The sequence below is a fragment of the Macaca nemestrina genome, chromosome 5 (assembly GCF_043159975.1).
Source record: "Macaca nemestrina isolate mMacNem1 chromosome 5, mMacNem.hap1, whole genome shotgun sequence".
Lineage (NCBI taxonomy): Eukaryota > Metazoa > Chordata > Mammalia > Primates > Cercopithecidae > Macaca > Macaca nemestrina.
The window spans coordinates 152673769-152695979 of NC_092129.1; the positions used below are offsets into that span (position 1 = coordinate 152673769).

Here is a 22211-nt window from a genome sequence, read left to right on the forward strand (position 1 = left end):
TACAGGGTTTCGCTATGTTGTCCAGGCTGGTCTCAAACTCCTGACCTCGTGATCCGCCCACCTATGCCTCCCAAAGTGCTAGGATCATAGGCGTGAGCCACGGTGCCAGGCCTTTGGGAATCTACTTTTTAAAAATACTCTCCTCTGGGTGCTTCCTGTGCATACCGCTTAGGGCTTATTTGGCTGGTGATGGGAAGGACCCTGTAGAGGAAGTAAAAACTGGAAGGGGAAAAAGCCCATGAAGAAGGCAGGAGGGGTGGGATGTGGGAGCCAGAGCCACGGTGCACCAACACTCCGATGTTAGTGGGGGAGAATCGATGCTGATGACGGCAGCTTTTTAGACTTGATGGTGGGAAGACGAGGAGGGGGCCTGACAGCATTTTGCACACCTGTGCCTCTCTCTTATTATATGCCTTCTTTGTGTGATCTCTGCCTTTCCTAGTGAACTTTGAGCTTCTTGAAAGCAGGGGCTGTTGCTGCTTTGTTCACTAATGTATCTTCAAAACTAGCAGAGTAGATGCTCAAAAATGTTTGCCAGATGAACACATGAATGTCATGTTCAATATGACATGACATCCAAGTGAAGGTATTATTGAAAAACATCTGAAAACAAAGGACTGGTTTTCAGAGCCAAGGTAGCCGTATGAGTCTGGAAGTTGCCTCTTGCAGTAATAATTTGGGCCTTTTAAAATGAACAAGCTCACAGAGACGCAGGAAGGAGGAAAAGAACAGGATGTGCAAGGCAGTCTCCAGAACAGTGCCTGGGATAGAGCAGAGTGTGAGAGGTGGCAACGTGCTCACAGCCCTTCCTCTCGGCGCCTCCTCAGCCTCAGCGTCCACTCTGGCGGCGCTCGAGGATCCTTTCAACTCGCCACAGCCCCTCTCTGGGCTGGCCGAGACTGGAGCTGCCTCCCTCTGCTTGCGGGGAAGCATGGAAGGACAGGCGCGGGCTGGCACCGGGGCTGCGCGCGGCGCGCTTCTAGGCCAGCGCGAGTTCCGGCGGGCGCGGGTAACGGCTGGGCAGGCCCCGCACTCAGAGTGGCCGGTCAGCCCTGCCGGCCCAGGGCAGTGAGCGGCTCACCACCCCGGTCAGCAGCTACAGAGGATGCGCCGGGTCCCCCAGCAGTGCCGGCCCACTGGCGCTGCGCTGGAGTTCTCGCCGAGCCTCAGCTGCCTCCCCGCGGGGCAGGGCTCGGGACCTGCAGCCCACCGTCCCCGAAACCCCCCAACCCCTCCCTGCGGTGGGCTCCTGCGCGGCCCGAGCCTCCCCGATGAGCGCCGCCCCCTGCTCCACGGCGCTAGGTCCGGTCAACCATCCAGGATCTGAGAAACGCAAGTGCACGGCGCGGGATTAAGCCGGCAGCTCTGGCCCCGACCACTCTGCGGTATCCATTAAATGAGACCAGCTAGGTTCCAGTCTGGTGGGGACTTGGGGGAACTTTTATGTCTAGCTAAGGGATCGTAAACGCACCAATCAGCACTCTGCGTCTAGCTCAGGGTTTGTAAATACACCAATCAGCACTCTGTCAAAACAGACCAGTCAGCTCTCTGTAAAGTGGACCAATCAACTCTCTGTAAAATGGACCAATCAGTAGGATGTGGGTGGGGCCAGATAAGGGAATAAAAGCAGGCTGCCAGCGCTAACCAGTACCAATACGCTCCGTCTTTATGCTGTGGGCGTTTTGTTTTTTTCGTTGTGTGTAGTATTGTTGGTGAGTCTCTGGGTGTATGCTGACTTTAGGAGCTGTAATAATCGCTGTTTAGCGGTCTGTAGCGTCGCTCCTAAAGCTTGACTGAGGCCACAGATCCACTGGGGAGAATGAAAAACTCCAGATACATTGTTTTTATAGGCCATTAACACTTACCACGTGGGTCTGCAGCTTTGCTCCTGTCAGTGCAAGACCACGAATCCACTGGGGAGAATGATAAAACTCCAGATACGCTGTGTTTTCGCTAACGCTCACCACGCAGGTTTGCAGCCTTGCTTCTGGCAGCGAGACCACGAACCTACCAACAGGAAAAAGCCCGGACGCATGCAAACGTCTGTAGTGGAACAAATTTTGGAGAACAATCTTTAAGAACTGCGACACGTGCTGCGGGGGTCTGCAGCTTCATCCTCTAGGTCAGCAAGACCAAAAATCTTATCAATTCCGCACGCGAGAGAACCCCGGCAACAGACATAAGAGAAAACACCACAAAGCAGTCTCTTCAGTTTAGGGTTAGTTTCTGTTCTAATTAAACAACTTCCTCACTTTCTTTTTATGACATTTTATCCTACAGTGGAAGTGAAGGGGCTTTATAAATCTGCCTGACATTGGGTTGTAGTCGTTAGGCAGACAAACTTGAAACGTGGAGGAAACACTGAAGGCAGCAAGAAGAGGAATCAGGTAAAGTGGCTAGGAAGACATGAATGCGGATTGAACTCTCCAGGTCTCCAGCCTGATATAAAACCCATACATAGTTCCTTCATTCCAGGATACCTACTTGTCTTTATCCGGAGATTATGAAAGCCGGCTGAGAATCTTAATTTAGGCAGTATTTCTGTAAGTGATATATTCATTTGGCTTGGCTTTAGACTTGGAGCCTAGCTGTAGTAAGGATTTAAGGATGATGCTGAAATTAGAATTTTCAAGTGAGATACAAAGGATTTGTCGAGCAGCCATTAAGCCCACGAAATGCAATGCAGCTGTTTGCGTTCATGCTTACAGCGGAGCATTAGAAGGAGAGGATGAAGGTGGGTTTGTTGCAAAGTGAAGGGGGGGGGGTCCAGAATCATGGTTAGTACTGACTTGCAGAAAGGGGTGAAAAAGTTCACCTTTGCTTGCATTTTGCTTTCGCTGAAAAAATGAGAAGCAGTAAACAATGGGACAGGAACCCTTGTCTCCTTCAGACTTGTGTCCTTCGTGTCCTCTCCAGTTTATAATTCACTTACCAGTTAAGATTCCAAAAAGAAGCATCACCTGGATGCAGGAGGTGGGGGTAATTTCCCTCACCTCATCTTGAAGTAATCCACGTGGGAAGTTATCTAGAGTGCCTGGGTTCTAGAGCGGAGATGGGTTCCAGAGGGGGCCTTGATGCCTGGTGTCTCAATGGGACGTGAAATTGCAGAAAGAATTAAAAACTCGCCAGGAGCAGGGTTCTGGGATGAGTAAGATCAGTTGGAGTAGGATCCAAGACAGTGAGGACTGGGAACGCTGGATTCCTGGTTTCTGAGGGTTGCTCCAACAATGTGTCTGGCTCAGTTTCTTTTCTCACTTGACCATAGCTGTGGCATTATAGTTGCCACCAGGCAGGGGAGGTCACAACTTCTGGACCCTCCCTCTCCAGGGAGGGACATCTTAAGGCCCTGACAACATGAGGGAAGAAGCAGGGAGCGGGAGAGAGAACAAGGGGATCAAATCTGTGAGAGGAGACGAGACCCACCCTCCCAGCCACAGGTCAGCAGAAACCGGTTTTCTCTGGGGATGTCTCATTTCTGGGACAGAGGCCTTTGTAGGAGGCAGAGGGGAGAAAAATGGAGGTTACTGTGTCCCAAATCATTGGATCTTCTTGTGCCAGCACCTCTCCAGGGACAGCTGTGAGGGGAGGTTGCAGAGCCTGTGACTATCAGGCCAGTTAATGTGTGTCAGGGGACAGAGGCCGGCAGAAAAAAACCCTGCCGTGGGATACTGGCGGTGAGGCCAGAAGACGACTCTGGACGTTCAAGGGACTGGAAAGGGAGGCCTGGACTCTGGAAGAAGAGGCTGGACACACTCTCGCAAATCTAAATTATATTCTGTTCCTTAGGTGGTCCATATAACATCCTACCCATCTAGATTGGGGCTGCCTCGGTGTGAGAACCTGGCTCCACTGAGGAACAAAGTGAATGCAGAAAAATAAAGTAAGTCTTCTATTCCATAGGAGCCGTGTGGGTTTGAACAGGGCTCTTCTCTGAGCCTCGGTTTTCTCATCTGTGAAACAGGCCTCCTAACTCGCAGGGTGATGGGAGGTTCACAGGTGCGATGTAAGTGAAAGCACATCACAAACGTGTGTCAGTTTTATGGCCAATGTCTCGGGGGTAGGAGCGACGCCCAGGCCTGTCAGTGCGGCCCGCCCCCCCCTCCCCCTCCCCCCCGGGAACTGAGCTGGGAGGAGGGGATTCGGCGCTGTCGGGCTGGGGCGCTGCGGGAGCAGCGGCCTCGAACCACAAATTTGCGCTGTCCGCGAGAGATCAGAAGCCGCCCGCAAAGTGGAACCCGGAAGAATGAGGGAGGACCGCAGTCTCGGGGAACCGGAGTCCCCTCTCCAACTCCGCCGGGACAGAAGCTTCCGGCGCCCCGGCCGCCGCCTGCCCTCGGGGCACTCGCTCCCCCGGAGGTGTCCTCCCTGGGGGCTGAGAGAGCGCATTCTCTCGTGTCCTACTCATTAAGTAATTATCCCTAATGAGGGCCCAGTCCTGGAGCTTGTTAAAGGATTTCCACCTGGATTTCAAAGTGATAATTAGCAGGGAACGGAGAGGGGAGAGAAGTGGGAAGGAGACACCCGCCGCGCCCCAAGGCCCCCAGTCCGCATTTGCCGGGCGAAGAACCTCCCCATCCCCGTTTGACCCCTAGTGCTGCATTTTGGTCTCTTGATAGGGGAGGGGTCTGTCCGGTTGGATGTTTAGGACTCTAGGGGCAGAGATGTTTTTATTTCGTTTTGTTTTTGAATTGGGGTCCAGGCTGAGTTTAGGGGTCTCTGCATCCCTCCCAGGGCAGAGAGAGACTCCTGTCCTGGCAGATACCACAGGCTGAGTCACCACCTGCTCAGACAACTAAAATCCAGGCGTCTTCCTCCTTTTCTCGAGGGCTCTCCAGCCCCTTCCGGAACCCAGGTGTCCCTCTACCTCCTTTCTCCAGGGGCCTAAATCTGGGTCCCTCTGGCACCTGGCATGCCCGCTCTCTGAGAGTCAAGCTTCAATCTTGCCCTTAGCCGAGTGGGTTTCTGGTGGGAGATTCAGTAATAAGGGCCTTCCCAGCCCAGCCAGGGCCAGATAGTTCAATGACATCAGTGTCAGGGTTGGGATTACTGACCATGATAGGTTTCCAGCTTTCAGCAAATGGGGATGCCCAAAGGAACAGATAGTGAGTGACCTGTGGCCCCACTGTTTGATTCTGGATGGAGTTACGTTTAGGAGCCTGGCAGCAAAGTGGGGCATCTTTTCTGTTAGTGACAATGTCGTCTTCCTCTGGTAAGAGAGCCAAGGCTGCATGGGTGATGGGAAGTTTCTGTTGGGAATGACATGGGCACAGAATGGTTTTGGAGGAGGGCTGGTGTCCTAACATAAATAGGGGGCATAGCAGATACTCACGGAGTTGGGCTTAATGAATTAGGGTGTTGTTTATTCTGTATAGCACCTACCTTGTGACAACTCTTGTTAAATTATTTAATTTTAATTTTCCTATCTTTGTGTCTCAGGTGAGAACTATGTCTTATACTTCTTTATATCTTCAACAGAGTATATAATAGGTGCTTTAAAATACTTGCTTTTTAATTGACAGGTTTTTCTACTCATTTTGCCACCATGCGAATAAACCCGGCCTGCACTAAGGCTGGCTCTTATCTAAACCCAGAAAGGAGGCATTTTTGGAGCAATAGAAATTCAGCCTCCCCTTTCTTGACCCTCCATAGATTGCCAGTCCTGCCCTCCATCTCCTCCGGCTCCTCCTCTTCTGTAAGGTCTCAGCTGGAGCCAGGAACACCAGTCAGAACTTTCTCCCAATAGATAGTCTAATAACTATGATGCCCTTTATAAACATGTTATACTTTATTATTAAAAAGATCAGTAGAAGGAAACTATTATCATCATTCTTCTTTTCCCCTCTGCCCAATCAGTAGTAAGGTGAAATGGCCATAAGAAGAGAGAGAGAAAATGTAGAAAACACATAGATGAAATGACTACAAGGAGGAAAATTGGAATCTGGGGTGAAGGTGGGAGGGGAGAGTATGGGGATGGTAGAGAAGATGGGTAACTTTTACGACATAAAGCTACAGCTGACTTTTGGTGGAAGAGACAGGAAAATAAATGCTGAGACACCATCAGGGAAAGTCTGGGATGGAGATCAGTGGGTGAGACTGCTGGCCAAACAAAAATCCCCTCCTTGTGTGTCCACCCACAACCCAGCAAGCCAAACCAACAGGGTGTCCACTGTAGACGTTTAGGAAAACTAAGGGATTTGGGAGGAAGAGGGGTCAACCATGTGGATGAGAGAGATTTGTGATTTCTTCTGAACTTTTTTTTCTCCAGGGCATGGAGAGAGTGGAGAAGGAAATAAATTCTTTTTCCTTCTTGGATCCGTTTTTTGTTTGTTTGTTTTGTTTTTTTGTTTTTTTAATTAAGAAAATGGGGCGGAAGCAAGGGTCCTGAGAACTCAGAGATGAGCCCGTTTACACACAAACTCTTAAGTAATAGTGAATGGAAATAACAATGCTGTCCTGAAACCCAGAGACTCTGCCCTCAGTCTCTCCCTTTCCCCATAATCCCCACTCACAAGTCAGTCTGGGGCATTGCCTTCTAAGGCTCCTGTTTTTTCTTTAGGACTCAGTGCAGTTCTGCATTGGTCCCCCAACATGTCCATCAAACACCTTTTCGTTCTCAGACCATCACATTCTACAGAGAATGTCTGCTCGTATTATTCATTCTTTGTTCTTTGACCCTTAAACTTACACCCTCCTTGCTTATCACTTCGTTCCCCAACCAGTTTCAATGAAGAACAGAGGAAGGGTTAATACTGGTAACCATCAGTATTCTCTGCCCTTCCTGTAGTCCAGGAAATAGAAATTGTGAGTCCAGTTCCTCATCCAGGAAAGAGGCAGAGCATGGAAGAGCCAGGGCTGGGCTCCTATTCCAAGATCACCGTGGGGAAGGGATCTGGCCCATGCCAAGATTCTGCTGCTCCATCAGGTAGACTGGGTAGGAATTGGGGCCACCCTCATCCTCTGGGTCATTGTCCTGGGTGTTCTGGGTTAGTGTGCGGCGTGTCCGCATCATATAGGAGACCTGTGATTGGGATGAGAAAGGAGGAATGAGAACCATCTGCGATTTGTTTTTCTCAACACTCACCTCAGGTCTTCATTCTGTTTTCAAGATTCCATCCAAACCTTGATGTTTATTCCAGCTCTAGATCCGATACAATAAGTCCCAGTTCCCTCCTCTACCATATTCTCCTTGTCCTTATACCTCCTATTCTCATACCCCAGACTCTCCATCCCCGACACTTTCTCTTTCACGCCCTTTCATTCTCAGCCACAGCCTTCTCTCCAGTTCCAGCTTTTTACCTCCTGTGTATTTATTGTCTTTCTCCTCAGTTTTCACCAAAACTCTTCCTCTATTACTGTTCCTCCCACTTCTGCCATGTCTCTTTTCCTAGACTCATTATTCCCTGTAACTCTGACCCTTAATGTGTCCCCAATTCCCTATCCCATAGGTTGATTTCCATGGGGCACATCTGTCCCTTACCAAGAAGACCAGGCCAAGGAACACCAGGAGGAGAATCACAGCCACCAGGACCACAACAACTATGGCCCATGCAGGGAATGAATCATTCTCCCCAATCTGTCCAGCGTGGATACCTTTCTGTGAGTCATCTTTATTGATGTATGGATGGCTCTCATTGCCTGGGGCTTCTAATGTGATAGAACTCAACTTCATTCTACATGTAATGAGGGTGAAAGAACCAGTGGGCACCTGATGAGTAACCTCAGTTTTATTTAGATGAGAAGAGGTAGTAGTGAGAGATTTGTCTCCTGCGACCTTGACTGAAGGTTTTATAGTCTTTGTGACTGCTGCTGTTTTTTCTGGGTTTTCTGTGGACTTTACTGGGGCTTTTATGGTCTCAGTGGTCAGTGTGGTGTTCCTCGGGTTTTCTGTAGGCTTTTCTGGGACTGATGTGTTTTTCTCTTTGGTGGATCTGGTCTTCTCTGAGTGTAGTGTAGGCTTTTCTGAGGCTCTTGTGGTTTTCTCTGTGGTTGACATGGTCTTTTCTGGGTGTTCTGTAGACTTTTTTGTGACTTGTGTCATCTTCTCATGGGCCAATGTGGTCCTTTCTCCATGTGCTATAGGCTCTGCTGGGGCTGGTGTGATCACATTGGCTGATGTAGTCCATTCTCTATGTTCTGTAGACTCTGCTGCTGATGAGGTGATCGTGTCATTGGGTGATGTGGTCCTTTCTCCATGTTCTGTAGGCTCTGCTACAGATGGTGTGATCTTCTCATTGGCCAACGTAGTTTTTGCTGCATGTTCTGTAGGCCCTTCTGGGGATACTGTGATCTTCTCATTGGCCAATGTAGTCTTCTCTCCATATTCTGTAGGCTCTACTGGGGATGGTGTGGTGTTCTCAATGGCCGATCGGGTCATTTCTTCATGTTCTGTAGGCTCTGCTGGAGATGGTATGGTCTTCTCATTGGCTGATGGTGTCCTTTCTCCATGTTCTGTAGGCTTTGCTGGGGATAGTGTGGTGTTCTCATTGGCAAATGGGGTCATTTCTTCATGTTCTGTAGGCTCTGCTGGGGATGGTGTGGTGTTCTCATTGGCTGTCCTTCCTCTATTTTCTGTAGGCTCTTCTGGGAATGATGTGGTCTTCTCATTGGCAAATGGGGTCCTTTGTCCATTTTCTGTAGGCTCTGCTGGGGATGGTGTGGTGTTCTCATTGGCTGTCCTTCCTCTATTTTCTGTAGGCTCTTCTGGGAATGGTGTGGTCTTCTCATTGGCTGTCCTTTCTCTATTTTCTGTAGGCCCTGCTGGGGATGTTGCTGTGTTCTCATTGGCCAGTGGGGTCCTTTCTCCATGTTCTGTAGGCTTTGCTGAGGATGATGTGGTCTTCTCATTGGCAAATGGGGTCCTTTGTCCATTTTCTGTAGGCTCTGCTGGGGATGGTGTGGTTTTCTCATTGGCTGTCCTTTCTCCATGTTCTGTAGGCTCTGCTGGGGATGGTGTGGTGTTCCCATTGGCTGTCCTTTCTCCATGTTCTGTAGGCTTTGCTAGAGATTGTGTCTCATTGGCTGATATGGTCTCGTGTATGTTTTTTGTAGTTTTTGTCAGGAGCTTATCTGAGGCAACTGTTGTTCTGTAATCTTCAGTTTTTTCTGACTCTTCTGGGGTTCCTGTAGTCTTGTATGTTGTTTTTGAGGCTGCTGTGACTTTTTCTGAAAAAGATGTGTTTTTTTGCTTGGTCTGTGAATTGCCTGAGTTGTGGAAGGAAGTTGTAGTCTTATGTGAGGTGGTACTTTTATTATCCAGAGTACTCATGGACTTTTCCAAAGATCTTCCAGTTTCATCTGGTTTTCTTGTTGCTGTTGATTTGCCTGTTGTGGACTTATGACAATTTATTTTGCTCTTGGGTGCTGGCGTTATATGTTGTTTTTCAGAGGATTCTTTATGTGCGGTAGTGGAGTAAGCAGGATCAACAGAGTGCTGATTCCGGATCGTTGGGTCTTTCCCTTGATTGCTGGAGTTTTCTTCAGAAGAGGGAGGAGCCTCATGATTATCTGTAGAGCTTTTGTGGTCTGTAGTTTTGGAGTTGTCTATAGGCTTGTCAGTTGGCTTAGAAGGGCGTGTGGTGGTACAGTGGCGTTTTCGCTCATGGATTTCTGTAGATTTAGGGAGCTCTGGAGGTCTTTGTCCTGAATGAACAGTGTGATCCAAAGGGATACTATAAACAAGGCCTGGAGTGAGGGGAAATATGTGATCGGATGTTGAGAGTTCCCCAGTTTTCTGATATTCTTGGAATGCAGTAGCACCTGTGGAGGGAGAGAGGCAAATAAGAAACTTCCCCATGATCTTCTCCAACTCCCGCTTCCCACCTCCTTCTCTAGGGGATCTCTTTGCTCCCCACAGTATGACTCCCCAGTCAGTCTCCTTTGAATACTATGATATCTATTCCCCATTCTCACCTCCAGCCTCTGGGCTCAGGCTGTGCCTTCAGCAAGCCTGCCACCTCATCCCCTTCCACATCTCCTCAACTCTCCATCTCAAGGCCTTCTGGCTTTAGGGCATCTTTTCTGGTCTGCCTAAACAGATTAAATCCAGCTTCATTTCAGTGCTTGAAAAGGTCTTTATTCATCATTCTGTCCTGTTACCTTCAACTTCACGTTACAGTTGTTTGTGTGCCTGCCGACCTCCACTCCCTGCTACGCCTATCCAATGATAAGGTTTTGAGGGCATATATGGACTAGCATTTTACTGTGCAGGTGCCCCTTTAGGGTCTGTAACTTATGGAATGGAGTCTCCTTTCCATGGCATAGCTGAGAAGACCAGAAATAAACATTAGACTCTCCACCTTTCCATAACATTCTAACACCATCCCAAATGTAACAGTGTGAGAAATTGAGGTAAGACCTCTAGTAGAACTTCCCATAGGGATTAGCAGGTAGACACAGGTTGTGAGTGAGAGATGTATAAGAAGAATGGAGGATGAGTAGAGGAAGGGGATGGGAAGTTTTCATTTCGGAGATAAAGTTGGATGAGGAGAATGGATGAGATGACCCAACCCTTATGGTCACCCCACTGGGTCCCCCTCTTCACACATTTAAAGCCAACTGGGGATAGATGAAGGGGGCCATCTTGAAAGGAAAAGAGATCTGCTTGGGGGTCCTGACAGGAGTAAACGAGGCAACTAGCTTGTGGGAGGGACTGACTATGTTTAAGGACAGGGTGTGAGAGAAAACGCCCCTATCAGTGGACAGATGCACGCCTTAATTCCATGGAAAAACAACCTGATGGAGACAGAGGAGAGGTCTCTGATACCTAGCCAAAAGAGTGAAGGCCAAGAGATCACCAAAGAGTGAAAGAGATAGTGTCGTTACATAACTGAGGTTTCCAGTCCCTATTAGCTTAAGGCGGCAACCAGAACCTGGACCTATTCCCAATCACAAGAAACCACAGTCCACCTGCCTGCTGATGGGCAGAATCAGCCTGGGGAGCTCAGTCCTTGAAAGAAATATGGGCGGGACAAGAAGGGTGTGAGGTTAATAGAGAAGCCCAAGTCTCTGAAAGGAATTGCGAGTGAGGGGAGAGAAGGGGGCTGAATGATCAGGCCAGCACTCTGCTCTCCCAATGCCATTACATGATCTCCTTGGCAGCAATACCAGTAATAGCTATTGTTTATTGGACACCTTCCCTAGCCCTGGGACGTGGCTGGTGGCCTCACAGACATTCTCTTTCTGGATTCTCTTCTATGGTGATTGGTCTCCCAATGCTCCACAGGGCTCTTTAGAAGCGGTCAAGTTCCCCTATTTTACATCTGAGAAATTTACATTTCACGGAGGAAAAGTGACCTGGACATAGTCCCACAACAATAGCAACGGGCAACCTTCCTGGAGCTCTACAACGAGAGAGGCAGGTTCTACAAGTGAGGCCGTACGTTAACTTACTTACGTTTCACAAGAACCTGTTGAGGTTGAGAACTACTTCCTATTCTCCCAGTTGTATAGATGAAGAAACAAGGTTCTGAGTGGTTAAGTCATCTTCTCAAGGACACCCAGGAAGTAAGAGGTCGAGACAGAATCTGAACATGCATCTGGGCTCCTGGGCCCAGTTCATTGCTGGTGAAGACCACAGTGCACAGCCAATAGGTCAGCCCAGTCTTTTAAAGAAGGAAGGACATTGACATGTGTGGACTCCCTGAAAGGTGCTGTTCATATATTTGTTTATTTAATCAAATAATTATGAACCTGTGAAGTGAGGATGGTGATCTCACTGTTTTACAGGTGGGGAAAGGAGATGCAAAGAGGTTAAGTAATTGGCAAAATTAGACTTTTCACTGTGCCCCAGAGGCTTTTAAACATGATAAGGGATGAATGACTATCTATCGAGTGAATAAATGAGCTGGCAGCAATGCAAAGGGCAATTTCCACTGGCCTTAAAGAATCAGAGGACAGGTTTGGCATCCAGGCTCAGTCCCTCAACAGTTTTGCGTTCTTGCTCAGGTCACTTAAGTGCTCTGAAGCTCCATGTTCTCAACTGTAAATAACCATGATGCTGACTGCACCAGCTGAACGTGAGGGTTAAAGGAAGTATGGACCATGGCAGACTCTGGAGCACAGAAGCTGTTTAAATGTTTGTTGAATCCACATTGTAGTCTCTGAAATAATCTCATGCCTTGCCCTGTCCTTCTCCTGGTTGTAAGGGGAGCCTGAGCAGTAGCCCTACCCTCCTGCCTGCCCCATCCACCTCTCACCTGCTGTGGCCACCCTCTTGAAAACAGCAGCCTCTGCATTCCTGGGCCACTTTCTGATCATCACTTTCTGATATGTGATAAATACAATTAAATTTCCACTATGGCAAGGGTTTTGTTATTGTTTGTTTTTTTGTTTTTTGAGATGGAGTCTCACTCTGTCGCCAAGGCTGGAGTGCAGTGGTGTGATCTGGGTTCATTTCAACCTCCACCTCCCAGGTTCAAGTGATTTTCCTGCTTCAGCCTCCTGAGTAGCTGGGACTACAGGCATGTGCCACCACGCCCAGCTAATTTTTTGTATTTTTAGTAGAGATGGGGTTTCACTGTGTTAGCTAGGATGGTCTCGATCTCCTGACCTCATGATCTGCCCACCTCAGCCTCCCAAAGTGCTGGGATTACAGGCATGAGCCATCGCGTCCGGCCAGGGTTGTTGTTGTTGTTGTTGTTGTTGTTGCTGGGATTACAGGCATGAGCCATCGCGTCCGGCCAGGGCTGTTGTTGTTGTTGTTGTTGTTGTTGTTGTTGTTGTTGTTGTTTTTGAGACAGAGTCTTACTCTGCACCAGGCTGGAGTGCAGTGGTATGGTCACAGCTCACTGCAGCCCTGACCTCCTGGGCTCAAGCAATCCCCCCGCCTCAGCCCCCTGTCAGCTGGGACTACAAATGTGAGCCACTATGCCCCTCTCCCCCTTTTTTTTTAAGACACAGGGTCTCACTATGTTGGCCAGGCTGGTCTCAAACTATGGTCCTCAGTGATCCTCTTGTCTCAGCCTCCTAAAGTATTAGGATTATAGGCATGAGCCACTGCGCCTGGCCTGGCCTGCCCTGGCAGGGATTTTTATTTGTTTTGTTTGTCACTGTCTCCAGCCTAGAACAGTATCTGGTCCATAGGAGGCACTTTGTAAATATTTGTCGAATAATAAATGAAAGAACAAGACTGATGAAAATTCCTTAGAAGCCTTGCCAACAATGTTTCATAATGCACATTAAGTAGAAACCAAATGTATTTGTGACCTCCACAGGCTGGAACACCAAGGGGCAACTTCCGCTGTTAAGTAATTGAGCTCTGAGATGAAAAGATGTTGAAAGGCGGCCTCTGGCCCACCAATTCTGGGATACCAGTTCTCATTAAACCACAGGATCACAGTCCATAACTAGACTCAGATAACAAGATTTTAGAATTTTAGATCTGCATCAAACAGTTGTGGAACCATAGATTGTAAAAAGCTGAGGTAAAGCTCAAGGGATTCCTTGGTCCTGACACAGCCAAGAGGCAAATCAGTGTAAACCCCCAGGACAAAAGAAGCATCTCTTCCCCAGACGATCTACTTTTGGTAGTGACTTACTTCCCTACGAAGTTTTCACCAGGAGATATTCATTCCACATACAACCATCGTAGCCTGAAAAGAACTGTTTTGGTCATTGAAGAATAGGCAGGAGGTGCAGAAGAGAAAATCCAACTTTAGCACAAGACATTGTGGATGGATGTTCAGTCGGGATAAAAGAATAAGAACAAATCCCACAACATCAAAACAATGCACAGTGCCAAAGGTCCCTGCCATCTGCTTCGTTCACTCATTTGAAAGGGAGGACATCAGCTGGGCACAATGGCTCGCACCTGTAATCCCAGCACTTGGGGAGGCCAATGTGGGCAGATCACCTGAGGTCAGGAGTTCGAGACCAGCCTGGCCAACATGGCAAAACCCCATCTCTACTAAAAATATGAAAACTAGCCGGGCATGGTGGCAGCAGCCTGTAATCCCAGCTACTCAGGAGACTGAGGCAGGAGAATCAGTTGAACCTGGGAGGCGGAGGTTGCAGTGAGCCAAGATCATGCCACTGCACTCCAACGTGGGCCACAGAGCGAGAGTCTGTCAAAAGAAGAAAGAAAGAGAAGGAAGGAAAGAAGGAAGGAAGGAAGGAAAGGAGGAAAGAAGAAAAAAGAAAGAAAAGGAAGGAAGGGAGGGAGGAAGGGAGGAAAGAAAAAGAGAGAAAGAAAGAAAGAAAGAAGAAGGAAGGGAAAGAAAGAAAGGAAGAAGAGAGAGGGAGGGAAAGAGAAAAAGGGAAGGAAGGAAAGGAAGGGAGGGAGGGAGGGAGGAAGAGAGAACATCTTACTAAGCAACTCATGCCTTGGAGTCTCTGTCAGAGCACGCTCTCCCAAAAGAGTATCTCTAGTGTTTCCTGGTATCCTTACCCCCATAAATGGCATGCTCCATTTGCAATAATGTGGGTAAATGCTTGTTAAAATATCTATACAGTATTAGTTCAATAAGTGGCTTAAAACACAGACATAGAAAAAGAAAACTGGTGGGCACAGTTGCTCACACCTATAATCCCAGCACTTAGGGAGGCTGAGGCAGAAGGACCAGTCTGGGCAACATAGCGAGACCTGTCTCTACAAAAACAAAAAAAAAAAAAGGAAAGCTAAAGGGAGATATAATCAAATGATTGCCTGGGGACTAGGGAGTATACAGAGAGATTTTATTTTTCTTTCTGATTTTTTCTATTTTCCATTTTCTACAATGAGCATACATTATTTGTTACAGAAATTAAATCAAATAGCATTTGTTATAGGAAAATGTTCTTGTTAGATTCTTCCAAGGACCCCAGTCCCAATTCCCATCTCCTGACTCACCTGTGCTCCCTCAGGTGAGTTCATCTGGACTGTGCCTGTGCCTCCCTCTGATGATTTAATCTAAACTGCATCTGTGCCTCCCTCTGATTATTTAATCTAGACTGCACCTGTGCTCCCCCTGATGATTTAATCTAGACTGTACCCGTGGTTCTGTGACTGCATGATGCAGACTCTGGGGTTCCAGGATCTAGTTATCTGTCTGTGTGTTGACTGGTCCTGTGGACAAATGTCAGGGCCCCCTCACCAGAATGGTAGACTAAAGGGCTTCATCCATCCCAGTTGTCCCTCTTCAGGGCACAGGCCTTTCTCTCTGCTGGGCACAGCCATGGACTAGCCCTGATTCACACTCCAGTTCCACCCGACCTCATCACAACCCAAGCCCAGCCTCAAGCCATCCCCACCTGTCACCTACTCGCTCTTGTCTTCAAAATCTGCAGAATGGGAGCAGCCAGCTCCCCTTGTCCTCCCCACCCCTCCCTCCATCCCGCCCTGCCACGCCTATCTCCTCTCCGAGACCACGCCCACATGGCCCCATTGGAATCTCAGGAATTCAGATCTCTGCCCTGAAGCAAATCTCAGAGCTACTGTGTATGGAGTGGATTCCGTTCCGCCCCCTGCAGGTTCCTCTTCCTTAAGCTGCAAGATGGAAGGAGGAGAGAGCAGCCGGCGGACAATCCGCCTGAGGGGAAGCGGAAGGAAAGGCAGGCGAGATGGGGCCAGGAGGTGTTGGGCAGCTCTGGTGCCTCTGTCTCCAGACCCTCAAGGTAGGGGAGACAGACATCAAGTCAGGGCACAGACAGGACGCACTGCTGATATCTTTCAGAGGCAGCTCAAAGATTCCTCAGTTCCCGCCATTCACCACCCACCTGCCCCTGCCTCCACCCCTGGCCGCAACCTGCCTGTGCTCAGGGAAGGGGCACTGCCTCTAACATCACCCTCTGTCTGCACTACTGGAAGGAGAAGGTGCTGCCTCCCTGCCCTGCCCCCAGCACTGCTTGGAGGAGACTTCCAGACTCACGACTGTCCCAGCCCTGGTTCCAGATCATCAGCGCCGTTACTGTGGATGGCTCTGTCCTTAGATGACTGTCCAGTGGGTAGACAGTGTCTCTGAATCTGCTGCTGTACATCTGCCTTGTGGAGACCCTCCTCCAAATTGCCCAGGCCCTCTACAGCGCCCCTGTGTTTAGCATCTCTGCTCCCTGGGTTCAGTTGCAGTCCGTTTCTTGACTAAGTGAACTAATTTCACAATTTCATCTTATCTTTAGGGTTTTTTTGTTCGTCAAACTTGTCCATACTCATTTTCTCTCAAAGCCCTGAGATGTTTTCCAACTGTAAGACAAGGACAGAGCCTTTGATGCACACTTTTCTGAGTTGCCATGTGGATTAAATGAGTAAACGTGGATGAAGTCCCTAGAGCAACACCTGGTGCCGTGCAAATGCGCTGTAGGCAACAAATATTGGTACGGCCAGGCAGCAGCATCCAGCCCATTTTACAGATGGTGTGGAAGGCCAGAGTAGCCAAATGGGTCAGAGTCAGGACTGGAAACTAGGTCTGCACAAAACAGAGGTCTCAAGAGAGAAGTTCCACCTGTCCCCCAGGGCTGGGGGCAGTGGAGGTGGAATCTCTGCTTACCTCCCTCTAGCTGTGAGATATGGCGCCAAATCACTCTGAGTCTACTCTCCTCAACTATAAGATGGGATATTATTAGCCACCTCAGGGGATGCTGAGATGAGATGAGTCTCTGGGCGCGGTGGCTTACGCTTGTAATACTAGCACTCTGGGAGGCCGAGGCAGGCAAATCACTTGAGGCCAAGCATTTGAGACCAGCCTGGCCAACATGATGAAATGCTGTCTACTAAAAATACAAAAAATTAGCCAGGCATGGTGGCAGGCGCCTGTAATCCCAGTTACCCAGGAGGCTGAGGCAGGAGAATCGCTTGGACCCGGGAGGCGGAGGCTGCAGTGAGCCAAGATTGTGCCGCTGCACTCCAGCCTAGGCAACAGAGCGAGACTCCATCTCAAAAAAAGAAAAAAAAAAGAAGAAGAAGAAGAAAGAAATCACCATGAGCAGCTGTGAATTCCATGCACGGAGCTGGAGTTGGTGTTCAACGACTATCAGGTGCCTACCCCCACCACACAGGGCTGCCACCCTCTACAGTGTCGTTATGCAAACTTGAAACCCCCTCTGGATGGGCGCAGCCCTGTGAGCCATGTTTTAAAGAGCAGAGCACAGGCTGGATTTCATCTCCTACTACATGTCCCTTAGCCAGCAAACTTGAGCAGAGAACACTCTAGACAACTGTCTGTAGCAGCCCTGTGCCCGCTCCCTTCATTCCTTTCTATTTGTTGTCCAACTCTATGAGCACTAAGAAACAAGCCGTTTCTATCTTCTGTACCCGCTGTGGGCATCTTACCTGCCTCCCAAGAAGCTAGAAGGAAGAGGAGGCAGCACTGGAGGCCAAAGGTGGAGCAGAGGCTGTGGACCGTCTGGGCCATGTCGGAGCTGGGTGGCTGCTTGGGGACCATGGGCTGCGGACCCCTCACCTTATATGGAGCCAATCTTGACGTCATGGGGGCTGGGGCTCCTCAGGACTAAGTCTTAAACAAATGGAGCCACCCCAACCCACAGGGGAGCCCTGATAAGAGGAGACCGCAGCTGCTGTGTCATGGAGCCAGGCACGTGGGTGCCTGCCGAGGGTTGGGATCTGGGGGCAGGGCAGAGGAACCAGAAAGGAGCAGGCACCTGAGCCAGTCCCAGTGGAGAGAAGTAAGGGTGGTGCCTCCAGGGCTCTGAGGAATTGGGGAGCAGATGGCCCTTTCTAGAAGGACTGAACTCTGGCTGGGAGCAGGACGGGGTGGGGTTCACATTCTGATCTGTGTCCAGCTTCACATGCACCCTCCTACCTCTCCCGCGTCAGCCCAGCTTCCACACCCCTTATTCACACATGGTCATTCTTGCCACCTTGGGCGGAGCTGTCCACGAGGATCAGGTGAAAGAGCAAAGGCGAGATAAAGCCCTCGAATGACCGTCGCTGCAGAGACAGGTGCTTCGTGATGTTCAGTGGTCATACAACAATGTGTGGAGAGTGCAGACGGAGTGACAGAGACAAGACACAGAACCACAGGGACAGATGTCACACCCCTCACCAGGGACACAGGTCAGGCCACCCAGAGGGACCGAGGCCAAGATCTTTGACCAAGAGATGCTCGACATACAGGGGCTTCTGCTTTCACTCTACCTCTTCCCTCCCACCTCAGCTCAGTGGCTGTCTCTTTGCCTCGAAGTCCCCATTCACTCCTATACAGAAATGCAGACATCTCATTTTTAGGAGCATCCCGGAGCTCCCCCTTCCCTTCCTCAGTTCCTGCCTAACGCAAGCATTAGCTCAGAGACTCACTTGTCTCCCCAGTGACAGTGCCTGGGGCTGGAGTAGGGGAGGACGGACTCCCTGGGTCTCTAGCACAGGTAAGTCACAACCCCTTTCTGCCCACTGTGGGTCTCCATGGATGGAAAGTAGGCACCTTGGATCCCTGCTGTGTCGTCAGAGCCTGGGACAGTGTCTGGCACACAGTAGGCAATCAATAAATGTTTCCACTCCACCTGGACGGAGTGGAAGCCAGGGCCAGAGGATGCCTTTCTGAGGGAAGTGGGGGCAGGCAAAGGCCGTAGAGAAGTCCAGGACTTGAGGGCAGGAGGCCAGGCCCTCAGGGCATTTGGGCTCATGAGAGGACTAGAGAACTGGACACGTGGGTTCCTCTCCTTACTTGGTGTGACTTATCCCTAAGCCCTGGGCAGGGCTGGAATAGGTGGGAAGAGGAGGCCAACTGCTTATCAATGTGATTCATGGGAGATTAATGAGGCTCCATGGAGTCAGGCCAAAGACTGACTACTCAGAACTGGGCAGCCTGCCTCCCAGGCAATGTATCCTGCAGGATGGAGAAACGAAGGCAGAGACAGGCTGTCCTCTGCAACTCCATGTGGACTCGGCTGACTGACAGTCCCCCTTTTCACTGGTCCCCTTCCCCATCCTTTCCCCAGGGACCCAAGCCTCTAGGACAGTGGTTCTGTACAGGGAGGAGCAATTTTGCCCACACCAAAGAACATTTGGAAATTTCTGGAGACATTTTTGTCACAATTTGGAGTGGTATGCTACTGGCATCTAGGGGGTAGAGGCCAGAGATGCTGTGGGACATCCTGTAATGCCCGGAGCAGTCTCCACAACAAAGAATTACCCAGCCCAGGACACCAATTGTGCTGAAGTTGAGGGTCTCTGCTTTAGAATAAGCATTAACCAGGGTTTGTGAATGAACACCCCCTTCCCTTCTCTCTTAGCTACAACTCCACCCCAAGGACCCTGGTGTCTGGGGTGGAGAAACCTGGAGGTAGGTGGAGGCCCAAAACAGTCTCTTACAGTCAGTCCATGTTGCTTCGTCCGAGCTGGAGGCTGAGAGACCAGTCACAAAACAGCCCTGCCAACTACCAATGTTTGGGCATTTCTATGTACTGAAGAATGTACTAAGCACCTCACCTATGAGTCATCACCTGTCACCCCTCACTTTACAGATGAGGATAAATGAGCTTCAGATCAGGGAATGACTTGCCCTCGTAAGTGGCAGAGACCAGGCTTGGCCCTTCTGGGCCCGCATGACACAAAAGCCCATGCACTTGGGCAAACCCACAGCGTCTGCGAGACAAGTGGAGGAAGTGCCATTTTATTTAGCAGTAACTTGTTCACCACCCTCCTGGAGAGGACGGAGGGGGCAGCACAGAGGACGGTTCTGCACCTGCCCTGAGGGGAAAGAATCGGAGGGCCTTGGGGGCTCAAGAGCCAGCCTGAGGGGGCTCCCTGTGGAGGAAGGTGAGAAGGGAAGCCATGAGCAGACTGTCCTCAGCTAAAGAGCTTCTCTGATCGTCGGGGAGGAGGGTGGGACTAGGTAAAGAGGGTGAGGAGCGGGGATTCCAGCTGTCCAGACCTGGGCTCCATGAGGGCTGGAAGGTGCCTGCAGGCCACTTAGCCCTGGTCCTTCCTTCCACCGATGAGAAAACTGTCCTCGGAGAAGCTGGGCACCTTCCCGCAGTCTGCATGGTTGGCAGCAGGGCAGAGAGCAGAATCTTGTGACTGACAGTGGACGACTCGTTACGCTGTGGGTAGAAGAGACCTGGGGGCCAGTGACCCCAGGAATCTACCTGCAGAAAAAGGTTCTGGCTAGGGTGAATGGGATAGGGGAGTCTGGGAATGAGACTATTTGGGAGACGAAGAAGGAAGGCCAAAGGGTAGGCGCTCAGCTGCCCCTGCCCCACCTTTCATTTGACAGAGTAGCGCTGACTGGTGGCCTCCACCTCATGGTGGCAGCTGTAAGGGGTCATGGAGCCACAGTCACACCCCACAGAGAGCCACAGTCACACGGAGCCACAGCCACTCCCTCCGGAACTGGCAGGCCTGTGAGATGAGGGAAGGGTATGACGGGTCAATCAAGGGGCCCGAGAACCTGCTGCTCAGTCCAGCTCTTCCTGTGAACTGCTGCTTCCTCTTGGCAACCCAGGCACTCAGCGTTCCTCTTTAAGCAAAAACAGCAATAACAATGAATAAGGCTGTATATTGAGCACTTACTATAATACATGCCAAGCACCATTAGTGCTCGCTCTGCGTAAGCTTATTTGATCCTCCCAACCACCCTTTGAGATGGATGCCATCATTCTCATTTATCCAGGACTCAATTACCTCATCTGGAAAATGAGGAGTAGTATTTCCTATATCACTGGCTTGCTGTGAACTAAAATATGTACAGCACCTAGCACATAATCAGTGCGATGTAAGTATTAAAGTATTATTATTAATGAAGAATTCGGAGCACAGAGAGGTTAAGTAACTTGCACAAGGATTCAAACCCAAGTGAATGTGGCTCCACAGAGCTGGACCTTCATTGCCTAGAGCTGAGTTGAGTGCTTCCACGCGCCAGTCAGCCTCCAGCACTCCCCCACCTCTTTCAGTGGCCCCAACGCCCCGTCCCTGCCAGAACAGTGTTTTTCTCAGCCACTGAGACAATGGCTCTCTTTCCCCTCCCTGCAACAAGCCCTGCAAGCTGTCACTCCCCTCCCCAAAGCCCTGTTCTCCTCTGAATCCTGGGGCACCAGGTCCCAGCCCCACTGGCACAGGGATCCCACACATGGGACCACAGCGTTGCTCACCTTCTTGATACCATACATTAGGTTGACAATTGCTGCCACCAAAGTGAGAGTGATCAACACAATGGCCCAGTCTGAGACAGAGTCCTTCTGGGGTTTCAGACCTAGGGCACAAAGACAGGGCCAGTGACTGAGGCAGGTGATGCCTCCAGGTCCCCAGACCCCCACTGCCCTCCGACTTTCCATCTTTCTTTCTGTGACTGATGTCCCTGACTCTGAGACCTCATCTCTCTGGTGTTTTCTCCTATCACCTTGGAAGCAGAATCTCAGCAGGGTGGGGGTGGGGGTTTAAAGAGCTTTAATCCAAGTCTCAATCGCCTCTTCCCTGTGGACACGTCTGTCAGTCCCAGACTCATCACTGAGGTCCCCACCTCACTGACTTTCTCAGGCCCTATTGTCCGCATCCCTGGGTCTGTGATGCCTCTGCACTGGGAGGGTCCTCAGTAGGCACTCTCTTTCCTCCTAGCCCCAGTTCTCCCCACCACTCCACCCTGATTCTTGTTCTTAAGGGGAACCAGAGCCTGCTCTCCTGTCTTCCTTCCATTCGTTTCCTGCCCTCAGACTTCCTGCGGGGTATTCCTCAAGCTCCCCTTCTAGGAATGAAAGGGAGGGGAGGAGGAAGATGGAGGAAGGAGGGGTGATCTCTGGAGGGAATGCCTCTCGCCCTGGACAGAGAGGTTAGATCATGAGGAAGATGAAAACCTTTCGAGAAAGCAGCCAGGTAACAGACATCTGGCAGTTGGTCTGACCAGAGGCCGCCAAAACACCTTTGAGCTACAGACATCCTCAGACAGATTTAAAACACAGTTGAAAGCAGGCGCTATTGACTATCCCTGAACTCCTCCCAAGGAGCCAGGGGTGGCTGCAGGGGAATGAGATCGAATAGGCCCATCAACTTTTACTGTAATGCCGAGAAGAGTGCCTTAACTGGCCAGGATGTGAGCCCAGGGGACGTGGTGGCCACTCCAGCCATGGTGGCAGTGGAACCCCCTAAGACAGCAACACTCAGTGCTGAAGTCCCAGGCACAGTTGGAGCAGTTCCAGGAGCACTGGAGGAAGCAGGTCCTAAGAGGGCAGAGGGAAAAAACAGAAGAGATTCAAGCAAGAGCAAAGCAGAAGTCATATCAAATGCACCCAAAGACAAGACCCTAGCAAGCTTTTGGAATAAATTGATGAACTGATATTATGAAAATCAAGAC

At 50.1% G+C, this 22211-nt stretch overlaps 1 protein-coding gene and 1 long non-coding RNA gene across 3 annotated transcripts; one reads left to right on the forward strand and one right to left on the reverse strand.

Annotated features, from left to right (window-relative positions):
• Positions 1-1011: 1011 nt before the first annotated feature.
• LOC105498627 (uncharacterized) lies at positions 1012-12301 on the forward strand. Of its 2 annotated transcripts, XR_011623873.1 has the most exons (5): positions 1012-1385; positions 1972-2218; positions 3787-3880; positions 7446-7596; positions 11944-12301. It is a non-coding gene; the product is annotated as an uncharacterized lncRNA (long non-coding RNA). The 2 variants fall into 2 exon arrangements; XR_011623874.1 differs by lacking the exons at positions 7446-7596; positions 11944-12301 and adding an exon at positions 5520-6638.
• MUCL3 (mucin like 3) lies at positions 6741-17337 on the reverse strand. Its single transcript, XM_011770831.2, has 3 exons — positions 17240-17337; positions 7478-9756; positions 6741-7018 (listed from the first exon to the last, which is right to left on the reverse strand). Exons 1-3 carry the CDS (start codon positions 17319-17321, stop codon positions 6872-6874), a joined length of 2508 nt encoding a protein of 835 aa, XP_011769133.2. The 5' UTR covers positions 17322-17337; the 3' UTR covers positions 6741-6871.
• Between the last annotated feature and the right edge of the window lie 4874 nt (positions 17338-22211).

What these genes read in the sequence shown, in the direction of transcription:
- MUCL3 (XM_011770831.2), bottom strand. Translation starts at nt 17,321, where the DNA reads ATGGCCCAGACGGTCCACAGCCTCTGCTCCACCTTTGGCCTCCAGTGC. An exon ending in TCTAGCTTCTTGGGAGGCAG is followed by an intron (nt 9,757 to 17,239) that starts GTAAGATGCCCA and finishes CTCCCTCCACAG; the next exon opens with GTGCTACTGCATTCCAAGAA. An exon ending in TCCTTGGCCTGGTCTTCTTG is followed by an intron (nt 7,019 to 7,477) that starts GTAAGGGACAGA and finishes TCCCAATCACAG; the next exon opens with GTCTCCTATATGATGCGGAC.